Source organism: Musca domestica, unplaced genomic scaffold, assembly GCF_030504385.1.
Source record: "Musca domestica strain aabys unplaced genomic scaffold, Musca_domestica.polishedcontigs.V.1.1 39, whole genome shotgun sequence".
In the NCBI taxonomy this organism is placed as follows: domain Eukaryota; kingdom Metazoa; phylum Arthropoda; class Insecta; order Diptera; family Muscidae; genus Musca; species Musca domestica.
In genome coordinates, this window is record NW_026712326.1 from 2,412,108 (window position 1) to 2,430,363 (window position 18,256).

The 18,256-nt window shown below is 34.5% G+C and overlaps 1 protein-coding gene across 1 annotated transcript in view; it reads right to left on the reverse strand.

The window, feature by feature from the left end:
• The window catches only part of LOC101899607 (maternal protein pumilio), a 312,661-nt gene that overhangs the window by 231,945 nt on the left and 62,460 nt on the right, over positions 1 to 18,256 (reverse strand). Inside the window, exons 4-5 of the mRNA XM_059126457.1 lie at positions 15,117 to 15,252; positions 3,450 to 3,568 (exon numbers count right to left, since the gene is read on the reverse strand). Coding sequence (XP_058982440.1) covers positions 3,450 to 3,568; positions 15,117 to 15,252 — 255 coding nt within the window. The remainder of the gene's footprint in view (positions 1 to 3,449; positions 3,569 to 15,116; positions 15,253 to 18,256) is intronic.

The window sequence follows — 18,256 nt, forward strand, 5'->3', positions numbered from 1 at the left end:
TTTAAGTCCCCAAGAGTCCTAGGATTTTTTTTTTAATCTCCACGATTATGACTCTGAAAAATTCTTTAAACATCCAGGATTATAGCCTACTATGGAAAAGAATCTTAAAACATCCAAAATTATACACCTGATAGTCCTCAGAAAATGTGATTCACAAATTTATTATAGTCCTCAAAAGTCCTTGGAAGAATTATTCAAAAGCCACGATTGTAGGACTCAAATAAAAAATCTAAAAAAATCATTAAAAATCCACGATTGTAGTCCTCAAAAGTTCTTAGAAAAAATCTTTAAAAATCCACGATTTTAGTCCACAAGCGTTCTTGGAGTCCCCAAGCGTCCTTTAATAATCGATTGTTTTTTCAAAAGTCCTTGGAAAAATTCTTTAAATATCTGCGATTGTTGTTTCATAAGTCCTTCAAAAAATCCTTAAAATCCTCCACCGTAGTCTTCAAGAGTCCTTCGAAACCTTTTATAAAAATCTACGATTCTCAAGATTCCGCGACATTTTATACTTTTTTTAATCCACAATTGCAGTTTTCAAATGTCCTTGGAAAAAAAACTTAAAAAATACACGATTGCAGTTTTCAAAGATCCTTGGAAAATTGTTTAAAAAGCCACGATTGTAGTCCTCAAGAAGCTTTGGAAAAAATCTTAAAAATTGTACGATTATAGCTCTTATATTCCTTGGTATTACTCAAGAGTGATTGGAGTTCTCAAGGGTCTTGAAAAATCCTTGGAAAAATATTAAATAAATATTCACTATCCTTGTCCTCAAGAGTCCTTGGAAAAAAAGTCTTTAAAAATCTAGGATTGTATTCCTCAGGGAAAATCTTAAAAAAAAATCCAGAATCGCATTCATCATGAGTCCTCGTGAAAAATCTTAAAAAATTCAGGATTGAAGTCCCTCATTGAAGAACCTTGGAAAATATTTAAAAATCTACGATAGAGGACTTTGAACAAAGTTAAAAAATCCACACTTAATTCTTGGATAATTCTTGAAAGAAATCTTTAAAAATGTCCGATTGGAATGGATCTTGAAAAATTGTTTAAAAATCCCAGATTGGAGGTCCTAGAAAAAAAAAATTGAAACACGATTGGAGGTCCTTGAAAAATTCTTATAATCTGGGAAAATCTTTTGGAAATAATCTTTAAAAATCCTAATTCGAGGACCTTAAGCAAGCCAATCCTCGATTGAAGGTCCTTGAAAACGTTAATGATCGATTGGAGGTTCTTTAAAAAGTCAATTCTTGAATATCCTCGATTATTGCTCTTATGAACCTTGGTGGAAAAAAATATTTAAAATCCATGTCCAGGATCCTTAGCAATCCTTGGAAAAAATTCTAGTCAATACCTGAGGATTGAGGGTATAGAAAATCATCAAATCATTAGTTTTTTAAAAATACTTCAGTGCCTGAGCTTTTCCTATAGAAAATAATACCCCTCAATGCCTGGCAGAAAAAAAATTTTCAGCTCCCGACTGATTTTCTTTTCTATAGAAAAAAAATACTCTCCAGTCTCTGAATGTTTCTTTCAATCCCTGAGAACGGTTTTTTTCCACAGAAAAAAACCCTCAGTCCTGAGAACGGATTTTTTTAGAAAAAAATGCCCCTCAGTTCCCAAGAACTGCTTTTTTTTCTATAGAAAAAAATGCCCCTCAGTTCCTGAGAACTGATTTTTTTTCTATAGAAAAAAATGCGCCTCAGTTCCTGAGAACTGATTTTTTTCTATAGAAAAAATGCCCCTCAGTTCCTGAGAACTGATTTTTTTCTATAGAAAAAAAAAATGCCCCTCAGTTCCTGAGAACTGATTTTTTTCTATAGAAAAAAAAAATGCCCCTCAGTTCCTGAGAACTGATTTTTTTCTATAGAAAAAAAATGCCCCTCAGTTCCTGAGAACTGATTTTTTTCTATAAAAAAAAATGCCCCTCAGTTCCTGAGAACTGATTTTTTTCTATAGAAAAAAAATGCCCCTCAGTTCCTGAGAACTGATTTTTTTCTATAGAAAAAAAATGCCCCTCAGTTCCTGAGAACTGATTTTTTTCTATAGAAAAAATGCCCCTCAGTTCCTGAGAACTGATTTTTTTCTATAGAAAAAAAAATGCCCCTCAGTTCCTGAGAACTGATTTTTTTCTATAGAGAAAAATAGATTTTTTATTAAAAGAAAACGTTGCCCTGATTTTGAGGATCAATTTTCTTTAAAGTTGCTGCTTTTCATTGTCCCACTGTATCTCTCTCCCACTCTCTCCCTCTCTTTCTCTCCTTGTCTCTAGAATGGTGTTATAATGTAACCATAATCAAGTCAATATGCCTCCAGTTTAGGAGTTATGTGACGATGATTGTTTTTGTTGTTGTCGTCGTCTAGTTGTTACTTTTGTGGCATTGTTTTTGTAACGCAAAAAAAAACGCCGGCTGGAATTGTCTGCTGAAAACTTCAACAAAACTAAGGCATTGCACACGACCACAACACCCAAACACAAACTACTCCATACAACACACACACACCAGCCAGGCAAGAGCTGAACCCAACCAGACCAGACCACACCAACTGGGAAAGGAGAGAATTTGAAGAAAACCAAGAAAACTCGAAACCTTGAAGAAACCAGTTCCATGGTTCTAATGTCAATGCCATTACGAACAAGTTGGGGAATTGGATTGGATTCGAATGTGTGAGGCATGGCTGGATGCAGCAGGCAGCAGCCGGCAAAAAGCAGCATGATGTTTGGTGGCTGGTTATTGTTGGCAATTGTGGTTGGTTGTTGTTGGTGTTGCTTGCAGCATGCAACAATGCAGCTTGTGGTACTAAACATACAACAATTATTCAAGCATAGCCTGAAGGGGGGTTGAAGAGAAGTTGGAAGGAAGGGAGTTTCGGTTGCAACCAGTCTATGAGTAAGTGGCACTCCATCCACACAATGTGTGATTGTGTAAACAGCAACAACAACAATGAGAGTTGACATAACCACAGATCAACAACAATAACAAGAGCTCCTCAACCCCACGGATCTTGTTACTTAACTTTTTGGCAGTAATGTATTGGAGAAGCAGAACCTAAAAGCGGATGTTTACTTCTGTTGTAGTAGGTTAGGTAATTGTGTCTGGAAGGAATGTAGAATCTGCATTCATGGATCCAAATAATTTCTATACATCGCAACACGTCGAAGGTGGTTAATGGAGAAAATTGCGATTCAATTGAAATTTTTAGAATTCCTTTTCGGATACTATTTTACTTCGAAAAAAGGACACAGCTAATGAAATATGTCATAGGTTCTATTGGACCAATACTTTGCCTTCTTATGGCACCGAGGATTTTTTTTTTGGGTTTAGCCTAAAAATATCGTATAGCCCGGATCCAGAGATAATCTCAAATCTCTAGCCTAATCTTCAAACCCATTTTGAATCCGCTCTTCAATCCCTTTTTAAAGTTAATTCAAAAAATCTTCGTTTACTTACTTGAATCCTTTGTCATCGTCAATGCCATTGACAACGCCATTCGTTGTGGTCACTTGATCATCCTTCTTCAGACCATTTGTATCAAATGGTGAGTTAGCCTTCTCTTTGTCGTCGTGAGACTGGAATGAGAAAAATAAAAAAATACATTTAGTAAAAAAGGACCAAAAGTCGTAAAATAAAAAAAAAATGATGAAAATGTTTAAAATGAAATTTCGTTTTGGGAATTTGTACTAAAAGGGTACGAAAAGTACAAAACTGTATTAAAAATTAAATATTTTGTGTTGGAAAGAGTTATAATTCTGAAATTTGGAATGAGACTCACTAATTGAGTGTAGAATAGATGTACCAAACGGTTTGTGGAAGTTCGAACTTTAAGGTTAAGAAAAGTTACAAAATGGTACCAAACTTCCAAAAGGGTACCATTTAATAAAAACTGAATGCTATATATAAGACAAACGGAAAGAGTCAGAAATTTAAATTTGAAATGGAAGTCACTGATGAAGTGCAGGATAGATTTTCCAAAGGGATTTTTGAAATTCGAACTTTAAAGTTACGAAAAGTTCTAAAATGGTATTTTGGATTTTTAAAAAAATATTTTTTGAAGTACAACATAAACGTGGATTTTTAAAAAAATTATTTTTTAAAGTCCAACATAAACGTGGATTTTTAAAAAAATATTTTTTGAAGTACAACATAAACGTGGATTTTTTAAAAAATTATTTTTTAAAGTCCAACATAAACGTGGATTTTTAAAAAAATTATTTTTTGAAGTCCAACATAAACGTGGATTTTTAAAAAAAATTATTTTTTGAAGTCCAACATAAACGTGGATTTAAAAAAAAAAATATTTTTTAAAGTCCAACATAAACGTGGATTTTTAAAAAAATATTTTTTGAAGTACAACATAAACGTGGATTTTTTAAAAAATTATTTTTTAAAGTCCAACATAAACGTGGATTTTTAAAAAAATTATTTTTTGAAGTCCAACATAAACGTGGATTTTTAAAAAAAATTATTTTTTAAAGTCCAACATAAACGTGGATTTTAAAAAAAAAATATTTTTTGAAGTCCAACATAAACGTGGATTTTAAAAAAAAAAAAATATTTTTTGAAGTCCAACATAAACGTGGATTTAAAAAAAAAAAAATATTATTTGAAGTCCAACATAAACGTGGATTTTTTTTAAATTATTTTTTGAAGTCCAACATAAACTTGAATTTTTTAAAAATTATTTTTTGAAGTCCAACATAAACGTGAATTTTTTAAAAATTATTTTTTGAAGTCCAACATAAACGTGGATTTTTAAAAAATTATTTTTTGAAGTCCAACATAAACGTGGATTTTTTAAAAATTATTTTTTGAAGTCCAACATAAACATGGATTTTTTAAAAATTATTTTTTGAAGTCCAACATAAACGTGGATTTTTTAAAAATTATTTTTTGAAGTCCAACATAAACGTGGATTTTTTAAAAATTATTTTTTGAAGTCCAACATAAACGTGGATTTTTTAAAAATTATTTTTTGAAGTTATCCATGAACGTGGATTTTTAAAAAATTATTTTTTGAAGTTATCCAAGAAAGTGGATTTTTAAAAAATTATTTTTTGAAGTTATCCATGAACGTGGATTTTTAAAAAATTATTTTTTGAAGGTATCCATGAACGTGGATTTTTTAAAAATTATTTTTTGAATTTATCCATGAACGTGGATTTTTTTAAAATTATTTTTTGAATTTATCCATGAACGTGGATTTTTTAAAAATTATTTTTTGAATTTACCCATGAACGTGGATTTTTTAAAAATTATTTTTTGAAGTTATCCATGAACGTGGATTTTTTAAAAATTATTTTTTTAAGGTATCCATGAACGTGGATTTTTTAAAAATTATTTTTTTAAGGTATCCATGAACGTGGATTTTTTTAAAAATTATTTTTTGAAGTTATCCATGAACGTGGATTTTTTAAAAATTATTTTTTTAAGGTATCCATGAACGTGGATTTTTTAAAAATTATTTTTTTAAGGTATCCATGAACGTGGATTTTTTTTAAAAATTATTTTTTTAAGTTATCCATGAACGTGGATTTTTAAAAAATTATTTTTTGAAGTTATCCATTATTAAAACACGAGGGAGAGAAAAGCAAACACGAGCCACGGCGGTTTGAATTCATGTAACTTTATTGAAGTATAGAGTAGAGGTAAGTATGACAGAGAAGTAAATCAAAAAGGAAAACAAAAGTATCTGACATTTCATGTGGATCTTATAATTCGTAAACAAATGCAATTAGTGGATCTGCTTCGTAGTTAGTGGATCTGCTTCGCTGTTGTAACACCTCCCCTCGAAGTAGATGCACTACTGGTTAGTAGATGATGTGATGTTAACCCCAGGTTAACCGAACAATATTGATGTTTGTTCTTGTTGAGTCCTTTTGTTAACATGTCGGCTGGCATGTTATCCGTTGAAATATATTCTAGAGTAATATCATTGTTTCGTAGACAATCGCGTACAAAATGGTGACGGATGTCGATATGTTTGGTCCGTGCACTATATCCACAATTCCGAATTAGCTTTTGTGCGCTCTGACTGTCGTTAAACAGGGTAACATTCTCGTTGTAGATACCTATATCGTTGAGTATATTTTTCAGGTAAAGGGCCTCCTTCGTTGCCTCTGCTACGGCAATGTACTCTGCTTCTGTACTCGAAAGAGAAACAGTTTTCTGCTTGCGCGCCTCCCAACTTATGGCGCTGCCTCCAAGTATGAAAGCGTAACCGGAATATGAACGGCGATCTGTCATATTCCCACCCCAATCTGCGTCAACAACACCATAAAGCTCAGTGTTGGTCTTTGTAAATAACAATCCATAATCGAGGGTTCCACGTATGTAACGCAAGATTCTTTTGGCTGATTTCCAGTGTTCCTGATTGTAGTTGGAATTAAATTGGCTCATGAAATTTACGGCGTAAGCAATGTCGGGCCTTGTTGTAACTGCGAGGTACATCAGCGCGCCTATTAATCGTTGATATGGAAATTTCGACATTATACCTTCGTCCTTCATCGCTGGTATAGACAGCTTACAATTTGCTTCCATAGGAGTCCATGCTGATTTACATTCGGCCATACCAAAACGATCCAAAATTAATTCTGCATAATTTCGTTGCGACAGGAACACTTGCTTTGACTTAAGTTTTTGCTGGAAGTCAATGCCTAAGCAACGCTTCACTGGACCAATATCTTTCATATCAAATGATTGTGATAAGGATAACTTTATGTCTCTTATCCACTCCGGAACATTCGAGGCTAATAGCAAGTCATCTACATATATGGAAAGTATGATAATTCTTTCACCTTCTTGCCTCGAAAATAAACATGGATCTTGCTTTGTTGGGTTAAGACCCAGTTGTTTTAACTTCTTTGTTAATCTGTAATACCACATTAGATCGGACTGACGCAGGCCGTACAATGCCTTCTTTAGAAGACACACAGGATCTTTTGCATTTTTCATTGCCTGCAGCCATCTATCTGCTGTCTCTTCGACGTTTCGGTCATGTTTAATAATTTGATTTGTACCAATAGACTTACCGGATTTCAACTTAGTCAATATTGGCATCAACTGCTCAGGGATTTTCATGTAAACATTTTCTTCTAATTTGCCGTTTAAATATGCTGTTACGACGTCCATTTGATGGATCTCCATATCAAATTCCGCTGCTAATGCTGTCAGCATTCTGATGGAAGAATAACGTGCTACAGGTGAGTAGGTCTCGTGAAAATCTTCACCTGGACGTTGGGAATAGCCTTTTGCCACTAGACGAACCTTTTTCTTGCCTGCGGTTGTTCCGTCATCTTTAGTTCGGAAGACTAGTCTGCTATCAATTACTTGCCTTTGGTTGGGGCGCTCGACGATTTCCCACGTATTGTTCTTGATTTGGGCTAAATACTCGTCCTCAATTGCTGCTCTCCAATCCGATGAATTTTGTGCTTCTCTGGTCTCACTTAGAGTAATAGGGTCTGCAACTATTGATAGATATGCCAATTCGCATTCTTCAAAACTTTCTTCTCCCGACTGACTTGTAGATGGATTTCCGTCCTCGTCTTCTGTATCGCTTTTCGAAGTACTTGCTGGCTGGAACAGTTTTTTGGGGCGTCCGCGAAGTCCCAATTTTCTCAGTCTTGGACGTCCTCTGCCGCGTCTGTCGTCTTTTTCGTTGTCTACACACTCGACAACTTCTTCCTCAGCTTCGGATTCGCTCTCCATTTCATTATTAACGACGTTATTTTCCGGTTCCACGATTTGGTTTGGACATTCAATTTCTATGCGTTTTTCACCATCGACATCAAAAAAGTCTGTATATGTGTCATTAAATCCGCTTTCATTTATAAATTTAACGTCACGACTTATTATTACGTCTCTTTTTCTTTGACACCACATTCGGTAGGCTTTTGATTCTGATGAATATCCAACAAATGTACACAGTTCTGATCGGGATTCAAATTTCCCTTTCGATGGATTTTTATTCAACACGTAGCCTTTACAACCGAATACTTTAAAATGCATCACTGTTGGCTTTTTATTTGTCCACAGATTATATGGTATTTCACCATTAGTCTTTGTAACACAACGATTTCTTATATAACACGCGGTATTTATGGCTTCAGCCCAAAACGACGGGGGCGACCCGGCATGACTCATCATACAGCGTGACATCTCGACGAGAGTCCTATTTTTACGTTCAGCCATCCCGTTTTGTTGTGGCGTGTGGGGAGTGGTCAACCGACGTTTTATACCATTTTTCACCAAATAAGAATCAAATTCATTGTTACAATATTCACGACCATTGTCCGATTGAAGCGCCTTTATCTTTTTACCCGTAAAGTTTTCTGCGGAAGCTTTATATTTTACGAAAGCTGAAAATACATCTGATTTTTTCTTTAAAAAGAACACTTCACAATATCGAGATTTTTCGTCAATAAATGTTACGAAATATTTCGCACCGGAATTAGATTGACACCTCATCGGTCCGCATACATCACTATGAACAATCTCGAGTAATTCGCTGCATCTATCGCCACTTTTCTTAGGAAAAACAGATCGGGTTTGTTTTTGGCTTATGCACACTTCACAAGTCGACAATTTAAGGTCTGGTTTAAAATTTAGTCCATAGATATTTTTACTTTTCGCCATATCTTTCAAGTCTCTTTCATTTAAATGTCCCATTTTATAGTGCCACATATCAAGTTCATTTCGAGGCTCTATAAAATTCGCTGTATTCTCATAATTTTGCATGTAATATAAATTTCCTATTCTTTCCGCACGTAAACACACTTTATTATTTTTATCTGTAACTATCGCACCGGTTTTCCCGAATTTAACTTCATAACCACTGTCTGTTATTTTAGATACTGATAATAAATTGGTACGTAAGTCCGATACATATAACACGTCTTTTAATTGTACGTCCGTATCGTTTCCGCGGCCATGCACTGTTATCTCTACATTTCCAATACCATTTATTTTTGTCGAATTATTATTCGCTAGATTTAGTGTTTGGTCCACTGTACACATCGCTTTAAAATAGTTTTTATTTGCACTCATATGTGATGTGCAGCCACTGTCTAAGCACCACCTCGTATTACCGTCGGGACACAAAAACACTGTTTCTGTTGTTGTAAAACAAACATTCGATTTTTTATTGCTGTTCTCTTCAGCATTCTGCACTGTCTGAGAGTTTTTATTTTTTGCTTTGCAGTTTCTCGCGTAATGTCCATTTCTACCACACTTGAAGCAACCACCACTATTTTGTTTCATTCTCTGTTGTCGCGATTTTTGTTGTTGCTCTTTCTTTGCATATAACGCATTACACTGATCTTTATTGTCTTCTTTTGATTTTCTCGATTCGGATTCTTCAATAATTTTAACACGGAGAATTTCTGGTTTTGGTAATTCGTCACGCGTTTCCACCGCACACCGAAAAGTTTCATATGAGTCTGGAAGACTATACAAAAGTAGAATTGCCAAAAGCTCGTCACCAATAGGGACACCAATTTCTTTTAGTTTGGCTACTGCATCAAAAAAGTCATTTAAATGAGCACGCACATTTTCACTCTCACGCATTCTTGATAGCGCCACTCGCTTTAATAGTGTAGCCTTTCTGGCGGGGCCTTTCGATTGGTAGGTTGATTCTAATCGTAACCACATTTGTCTTGCCGTGTGGCACTCTGCAATCAAACCTAACTCTGTTGGGCTCATGGCAAGCATAATATCTGCTGCCGCTTTCTGATCCTGCTTTGACCATTTCTCTGCCTCAGCAGTCTCCGTTGGACACTTAGCACTTTCGTCGACATATGACCACAAATCATTTTTTATTAAAATTGCACGCATTTGCATTTTCCACGTATCATAATTTTCCGCGTTTAACGGCTCTATACGCACGACACCGGCCATTTCGACTTTATTATTATTTTAATTGTTTTCCAATTAATTGTTCACAAAATTTTTTAAACTGACTTCACTCCGAGTCACACTATAAGTTTTTCACTTATTTAATTTGCTTTCTCTGCGTGGGACTGGGCCCATAACCTATTAAAACACGAGGGAGAGAAAAGCAAACACGAGCCACGGCGGTTTGAATTCATGTAACTTTATTGAAGTATAGAGTAGAGGTAAGTATGACAGAGAAGTAAATCAAAAAGGAAAACAAAAGTATCTGACATTTCATGTGGATCTTATAATTCGTAAACAAATGCAATTAGTGGATCTGCTTCGTAGTTAGTGGATCTGCTTCGCTGTTGTAACATCCATGAACGTGGATTTTTAAGAAATTATTTTTTGAAGTTATCCATGAACGTGGATTTTTAAAAAATTATTTTTTGAAGTTATCCATGAACGTGGATTTTTAAAAAATTATTTTTTGAAGTTATCCATGAACGTGGATTTTTAAAAAATTATTTTTTGAAGTTATCCATGAACGTGGATTTTTAAAAAATTATTTTTTGAAGTTATCCATGAACGTGGATTTTTAAAAAATTATTTTTTGAAGTTATCCATGAACGTGGATTTTTAAAAAATTATTTTTTGAAGTTATCCATGAACGTGGATTTTTAAAAAAATATTTTTTGAAGTTATCCATGAACGTGGATTTTTAAAAAATTATTTTTTGAAGTTATCCATGAACGTGGATTTTTAAAAAATTTTTTTTTGAAGTTATCCATGAACGTGGATTTTTAAAAAAATTTTTTTTGAAGTTATCCATGAACGTGGATTTTTAAAAAATTATTTTTTGAAGTTATCCATGAACGTGAATTTTTAAAAAATTTTTTTTTGAAGTTATCCATGAACGTGGATTTTTAAAAAATTATTTTTTGAAGTTATCCATGAACGTGGATTTTTAAAAAATTATTTTTTGAAGTTATCCATGAACGTGGATTTTTAAAAAATTATTTTTTGAAGTTATCCATGAACGTGGATTTTTAAAAAATTATTTTTTGAAGTTATCCATGAACGTGGATTTTTAAAAAATTATTTTTTGAAGTTATCCATGAACGTGGATTTTTAAAAAATTATTTTTTGAAGTTATCCATGAACGCGGATTTTTAAAAAATTATTTTTTGAAGTTATCCATGAACGTGGATTTTTAAAAAATTATTTTTTGAAGTTATCCATGAACGTGGATTTTTAAAAAATTATTTTTTGAAGTTATCCATGAACGCGGATTTTTAAAAAATTATTTTTTGAAGTTATCCTGAACGTGGATTTTTAAAAAATTATTTTTTGAAGTTATCCATGAACGTGGATTTTTAAAAAATTATTTTTTGAAGTTATCCATGAACGTGGATTTTTAAAAAATTAATTTTTGAAGTTATCCATGAACGTGGATTTTTAAAAAATTATTTTTTGAAGTTATCCATGAACGTGGATTTTTAAAAAATTATTTTTTGAAGTTATCCATGAACGTGAATTTTTAAAAAATTATTTTTTGAAGTTATCCATGAACGTGGATTTTTAAAAAATTATGTTTTGAAGTTATCCATGAACGTGGATTTTTAAAAAATTATGTTTTGAAGTTATCCATGAACGTGGATTTTTAAAAAATTATTTTTTGAAATTATCCATGAACGTGGATTTTTAAAAAAATATTTTTTGAAGTTATCCATGAACGTGGATTTTTAAAAAATTATTTTTTGAAGTTATCCATGAACGTGGATTTTTAAAAAATTATTTTTTGAAGTTATCCACGAACGTGGATTTTTAAAAAATTATTTTTTGAAGTTATCCATGAACCTGGATTTCTAAAAAATTATTTTTTGAAGTTATCCATGAACGTGGATTTTTAAAAAATTATTTTTTGAAGTTATCCATGAACGTGGATTTTTTAAAAATTATTTTTTGAAGTCCAACATAAACGTGGATTTTTTAAAAATTATTTTTTTAAGGTATCCATGAACGTGGATTTTTAAAAAATTATTTTTTTAAGTTATCCATGAACGTGGATTTTTTAAAAATTATTTTTTTAAGGTATCCATGAACGTGGATTTTTAAAAAATTATTTTTTTAAGGTATCCATGAACGTGGATTTAAAAAACAATAATTTTTTGAAGGTATCCATGAACGTGGATTTAAGACACAATAATTTTTTGAAGGTATCCATGAACGTGGATTTAAAAAACAATAATTTTTTGAAGGTATCCATGAACGTGGATTTAAAAAACAATAATTTTTTGAAGGTATCCATGAACGTGGCAAAATTTTCATTTTGAGTTTTCAAAATATATTCATTTTGCCAAAGGAATTTTTCATCCACCCCTTCAAAAATTTCCATTTTGTTGTCCCGCATTATTTATGAGAGAAGAAATTATTCGCAGTACAAGTGATTACAAAGCTATTAGCAGGTCTGAATAACTTCCGTTTCAATTACAATAAAAACGCACAAAGTACAAAAAGGGGGAACAGCTAATTCTCCCCCTCTCCATCCCTCTCTCTCGTAACCATTGCAGGGATGCTGTTTGGCGATTTACATGATGGGTGATAAATAGCAATTACTACTGTTTACCATGGTGGTCTACTCGTCGTTTACAATTGTACAAAAATATTCCGGAAAGGAAATAAGCCATCATAGAGGACGGGAAAACGAGAGCGGGGGAGATAAAAATGTCATGTAAATGTATTTTGTATACCACCTTCATTAAATGCAAAATTACCACCACCAATAACAACAACAGCAACAACAAATATGCGATAATAAAATAGATATGTGTGAACATTTCGAAAAGGGCATTGGCAAATAATGAGGTTATCTCTCGAATAAAGGAAGGTAAGAGAGGGTGCAGGTGCTGGCAGTTCACTCGTTCGGTCATCGAACGTTTGGTAATGTAACAATATTTATTTTAATGCACTTATTACGTGTGTGGGCAGGATCAATTACCTTTAATGAGTACCTGCCGGTGAGGGCAAATATTGGGAAAGTCTAATTGACAAAGACAGATATCTAATTCGGATTTCGATGTATCGATTTTTGATAATGAAGAGGCTAAGAGCCAAACTAGATTGTTGCGCAAAATCACCATCTCGTAATCGACGCTAGGAATTCATAAATATTAAAAACACAGGGTTAAAGTCGTACTTTCCAGGGTGAGATGGAAAAACTGCAACCAACTTTAGATTTCTAAGCCACTCGCCCGACAGCTGTTAAAATTATTCCAGTGACAGCTCATTATATTGTGTACAAACGTACAAAAGTATTTTGGTGAGAATTTTCCAGAAAAAAAGTTATTCGTGATGGAGTTCAAGCGTGATAGTTAGAATTCTTTATATTTGGCTGGAAAACAAAGGTGGCTATCGTTAGAGAACTCCAGCATTTAAATGCGAATAAATCTTTTGTGTTTCGTACCATCTTCGCTCGTTACCGTGATACTGGTAGTGACGTAGCCCGACTTCAAGGAAGTGGACGGAAGAAAACAGCAACATCAGCAGAAATGGTTCGAAAAGTAAAGAAACGACTTGATCGACCAACCGCGTCGCAGTGGCCGAAAAATGACTCGTGAGCTGAACATATCGCAATTATCCATTCGGCAAATATTGAAAAATAAGCTCGGGGTAAAGCCATTGAAATTCCAAAAAGTGCAAGAACTTATACCGCATCAGAAAGAAAATAAACTAAAAAGAGCTAAAGAGTTATTTCACTTGGCCGAAAGTGGTGAACTGCCGAATTTGGTTTTCTCCGATGACCGATGAGAAAACATTCGTTGTCCAGCAGTTTGTAAACAAACAAAATGATCGGGTTTACTTGCCAAAGAGGTCAGCTGAAAATGTGCACCTTCGGTTGGCCACCAGAACTCAAGCGCCGGTTATGGTGTAGGCCGCCATAACAACCGATGTTCGCTCTCCGCTCGTATTAATTGACCGTGGTCTCAGAATAAATGCCGAATATTATCGCGAAAATATTCTGGAGGGTGTATTAAAGCCTTGGGCACGCAAACATTTTGGCCGCAGACCTTGGACATTCCAACAGGACACACACATAGCACTCAGCACCCAAGAATGATTACAAAGTCAGGTTCCTCACATCATTTCCAGCGCACAACGGCCACGAAAATCTCCGGATACCAATCCGTTGGACTACCGTGCCTGGAGGATTTTGGAATGGAAGGTTGGCACTAAAAAATACCAAAAATTATCGATCACCGCAAGAAAGCATTTTGCCGGGAATGGACCAAAATACCGCAGAGCAACATTCGGGCTGCGTGTGACGGTCTCATTGGCCATTTCAAGGCCATAATTCGTTCCAAAGGTGACCAATTCGAACAAATCTAAACTTATTCTAAAATTTGATGCTACTTCCGAAATTTTTTGCTTTCATTCAATAAAATTTAAAAAAGCAACAAGTAAAATAGCTGTAAGTTCAGCCGCGCCGAACTTTGATAACCCTCCACCATTTGGTACAAATTTGGCAATTTTCAAAAAAAAAAATAGTATCCGTTAAAAATTCTGTAAAAATCTAAAAAATACCGAATGTAGCCGTATATTAGGGTCTATACGACGACGTGGACCTGCATATGCAATTTTTATCATAAGCCACTACAATATTCAAATGCGAAACTTGAAAAAAAATCTGTTTGTAATTTAGCTAAAATCATCAAAATACCGAATATAGGGAGGTACCATGGGGGTTATAGAACGTGGAACTGCACAGACAATTTTCTGGCATAGGCTGTAGTATCCATTACGAACTTCAAATACAAAATTTGAAATAATTCCGGTCAATAATGTCACTAAAATCATCAAAATACCGAATATCGAGAGGTACCGTGATATGGGGGCTACACGATCGATCGGTCGGATATCGGATAATGGCAGAAAATTGTCTGTGCAGGTCTACGTTTTATAACCTCCATGGTACTTCCCTATATACAAACAGTTTTTTTTTTTTTAAATTTAGCATTTGAATATTGTAATAGCTTATGACAAAGGTTGCCTATGCAGGTCCACGGCGTCGTATAGACCCTAATATGCGGCGGCTACTTTCGGTATTTTTAAAATTTTAACAGAATTTTTAATGGATTTTATTTTTTTGAAAATTGCCAAATTTGTATCAAATGGTGGAGGGTATTCAAAGTTCGAACCGGCCGAACTTACAGCTTTTTTACTTGTCTTATTTAATATATTATAACTTACCTTATCATTGTCATCGAATTTCAGTCCCTTAAAACGTGGTTCTAGACCGGACAAAGGACTCTCTTTGTTCGTTGGTGATCCACCCAAAACGTATTCGACCATTTTAACACCCAAACCACTTGTTGAATCACGAGGACTGCAAAGAGATAGGAATAGAAAGTTGATATTAAGGTTTAAAGGAATCAATAGATGGAGAATGATACTTAAGATGACCTAATAGTTTTTATCTAACTCAGATTAACAATGTGGGTCTACTCATTCCAGTACCTTCCTCACAAAAGTTCAATATTTAACAAAAAAATACATTTTCTTATATCAGAATTCTTTTCTTTTGTAAAAAATAATAAATATATTTCATATAGCTCAAAGTGATATAAAAGTGACCAAAAATGCAAAATTCGACGATCTTCATCTCCAACTTGTACCAAATTTTCTTTACCATTTATTACCCCTTCGTACTCATTTTAGTACGCATTTGAAAATTGCCTCTCTATATAAAAGCTACACACTCCCAGTGAATCTAATAACAAATTTTATTTTTCCAGCTCTTACAGTTCCTATGGAATTTCGTACAATTTGTACCCACAGGTATCCTTTCTAACCCAGAGTTACCCCCAAAGCAAAATTCATACATGACACATATGTCAGACGAGTTACAAACGTCATTAATCGAAATAATAATTTTAGACAAAACAAAGTGTATAGAACCTTGATCAGCGTAAAATTCTAAGACGATTTAGTCCTGTCATTCCGCCCATCTGCCCATCTGTGGTAATCACGCTAGAGACAAAACGAACCAATAGGAACCTAAAATTTTTCACAGATCTATCTTTTGTGTGCAGGCAAGTCAAGTTCGAAGATGGGCTATATCCGTCCTCGATATCGTATAGTACCACCCCCCCCCCCCCCAAATTTTCCATATTTTGATAATTTTAACCACATTTTTCAATGGAATTGTCTGAAATTCTACACAAGGAGTTCGTTGTGAGTACTTTATCCCCAAGAAGAAAATTGTCCATATAAGTCCACAATATCATATACCCCCATATAAAAGTAGCAAACACCCACCCCCCCCCCCCCTAATATTCGGTATTTTGATAAGTTCAACCAAATTTTTCAGTGGAATAGTCTTGAAAATCTACAAAAGGAGTTCCTTGTGAGAATATTACCCCCTGAAAATTGTCTATATAGGTCAACGATATTACATATCCCCTATATAACGGTTCCTCCCAATATTCGGTGGTATTTTGATGATTTTAACCATATTTTCCAACGGAATTGTCTAAAACTCCATACAAGGAGGTGATTACTTCTATCCCCAAGAAGAGAATTGTCTACATGGGTCCACGATAGCGGTTCCCCTCGATATTTTGATGTTTTCAAGCAAATTTATCAATGGAATTATCTTAAAATCCACACTAGGAGTTCCCTTTGAGTACCTTACCCCTAGAAGAGAATTGTCTACATAGGTCTACGTTATAGTATAGCGCCCATATAACGGTACACCCACATATTCGGTATTTTCATGATTTTTGCGACATTATTCACCGGAATTGTTTAAAAATTCGTATTTGAAGTTCGGAACCGTTACCGTTAACCGTTAAAATTACTTATATAGGACAACGACTTCATATAGCACCGATATAACGGTTTTCATTGGAGCGGTATTTTACGACGGAATTTTTCAAGTTTCTTCCAAATGCTGGAGTTCGGTAAAAGTTCGTCCCAGACCGAACATAGCTGCTTTTTTACTTTTGTTTTATCCTCACACATATGGCTACAGAGGGAATATATCATTTGATACGGCAATAACGGTTTTAGACCCTAGGTCTCTTTGGACCAAATCAGTTTCTGGACATTTGAAGTCGATCCAGCGATGTCGGTCCGTTCGTCTGTCTTTGGACCAAATTCGTTTCAAGATATTTGAAGTCGATCTAGTGATGTTCGTCCGTCTGTCTCGCTGGTTTTCGAACTCACGAAGGTAGTATCCGATTTGGTCCAAATTTGGTACATCGTACTATTATTATCAAACTTAGATCGAATTCGGAGATGTGCAATATCGGTCAACTCCTTCTGGTAACTCCCCCACAAAAGGTCGAAAATTTCAATGGTCCACTTCTTCTGGTACCTCACCCACAAAGGGTCAAAATTTTTAATATGCATGAGGCTCATGAAACACGAAATGAACATCCGATTCCATTCAAACTTCCCACATGTCAATATTTTCTACAACACAAGGTCTTTTATGAAGATGGTAGAGATCGCACCATTCCTTCCTGTACCTCCCCCACAAAGGGGCCAAATTTTTGAAAATCCTAAACGAGCATAACATCCAAACATCCGGTTCTCTTCAAATTTCACACTTCCCTTTATTTCTATTAACACAAGATCTACTGTGAAGATGGAATATATCGGTGTACTTCTTCTGGTACCGCCAAATTTTGAATATCCGGAACGAGCATAAAATCCAATATCCAATCGGTTCATTATTTCCACTAATACAAGAGCTGCTGTGAAGATGGGATATATTGACGTACTTCTTCTGGTACCTCCCCCACAAAGGGTCAACATTTTGAATATCCATGCAGGTCATAAAAAACGAAATGAACATCCGATAATTTTCAAACTTCCCACATGTCAATATTTTCTACAACACAAAGTGTGTTATAAAGATGGCAGAGATCGGGCCATTCCTTCTGGTACCTCCTCCACAAAGGGTCCAAATTTTGAATAACCAAAACGAGCATAAAATCCGAAATATTCATCCGGTTCTCTTCAAATTTCACACATTCCATTACTTCTACTAACACAAGATCTGCTGTGAAGATGGGATATACCGGCATACTTCTTCTGGTACCTCCCTCACAAAGGGTCGAAATTTTGAATATGTTATATAGATGATAGAGATTGGACCATTCCTTCTGGTACCTGCCCCACATCGAATATGGAATTTATCGGAATTTATGATTTCGCAAAAAATGGGATATAAATGTTCGATTTTCTTGTAATTTTTTCCTACTAATATTTGAATGAAAATGAAAAACCTTGGGTCGCCTTTATCTGGAACCTTACGCTTATTTTAATATATTTTAATAACTATCACATAATTATCACACCTTCTCGAGGCCTTCTGTACGGAG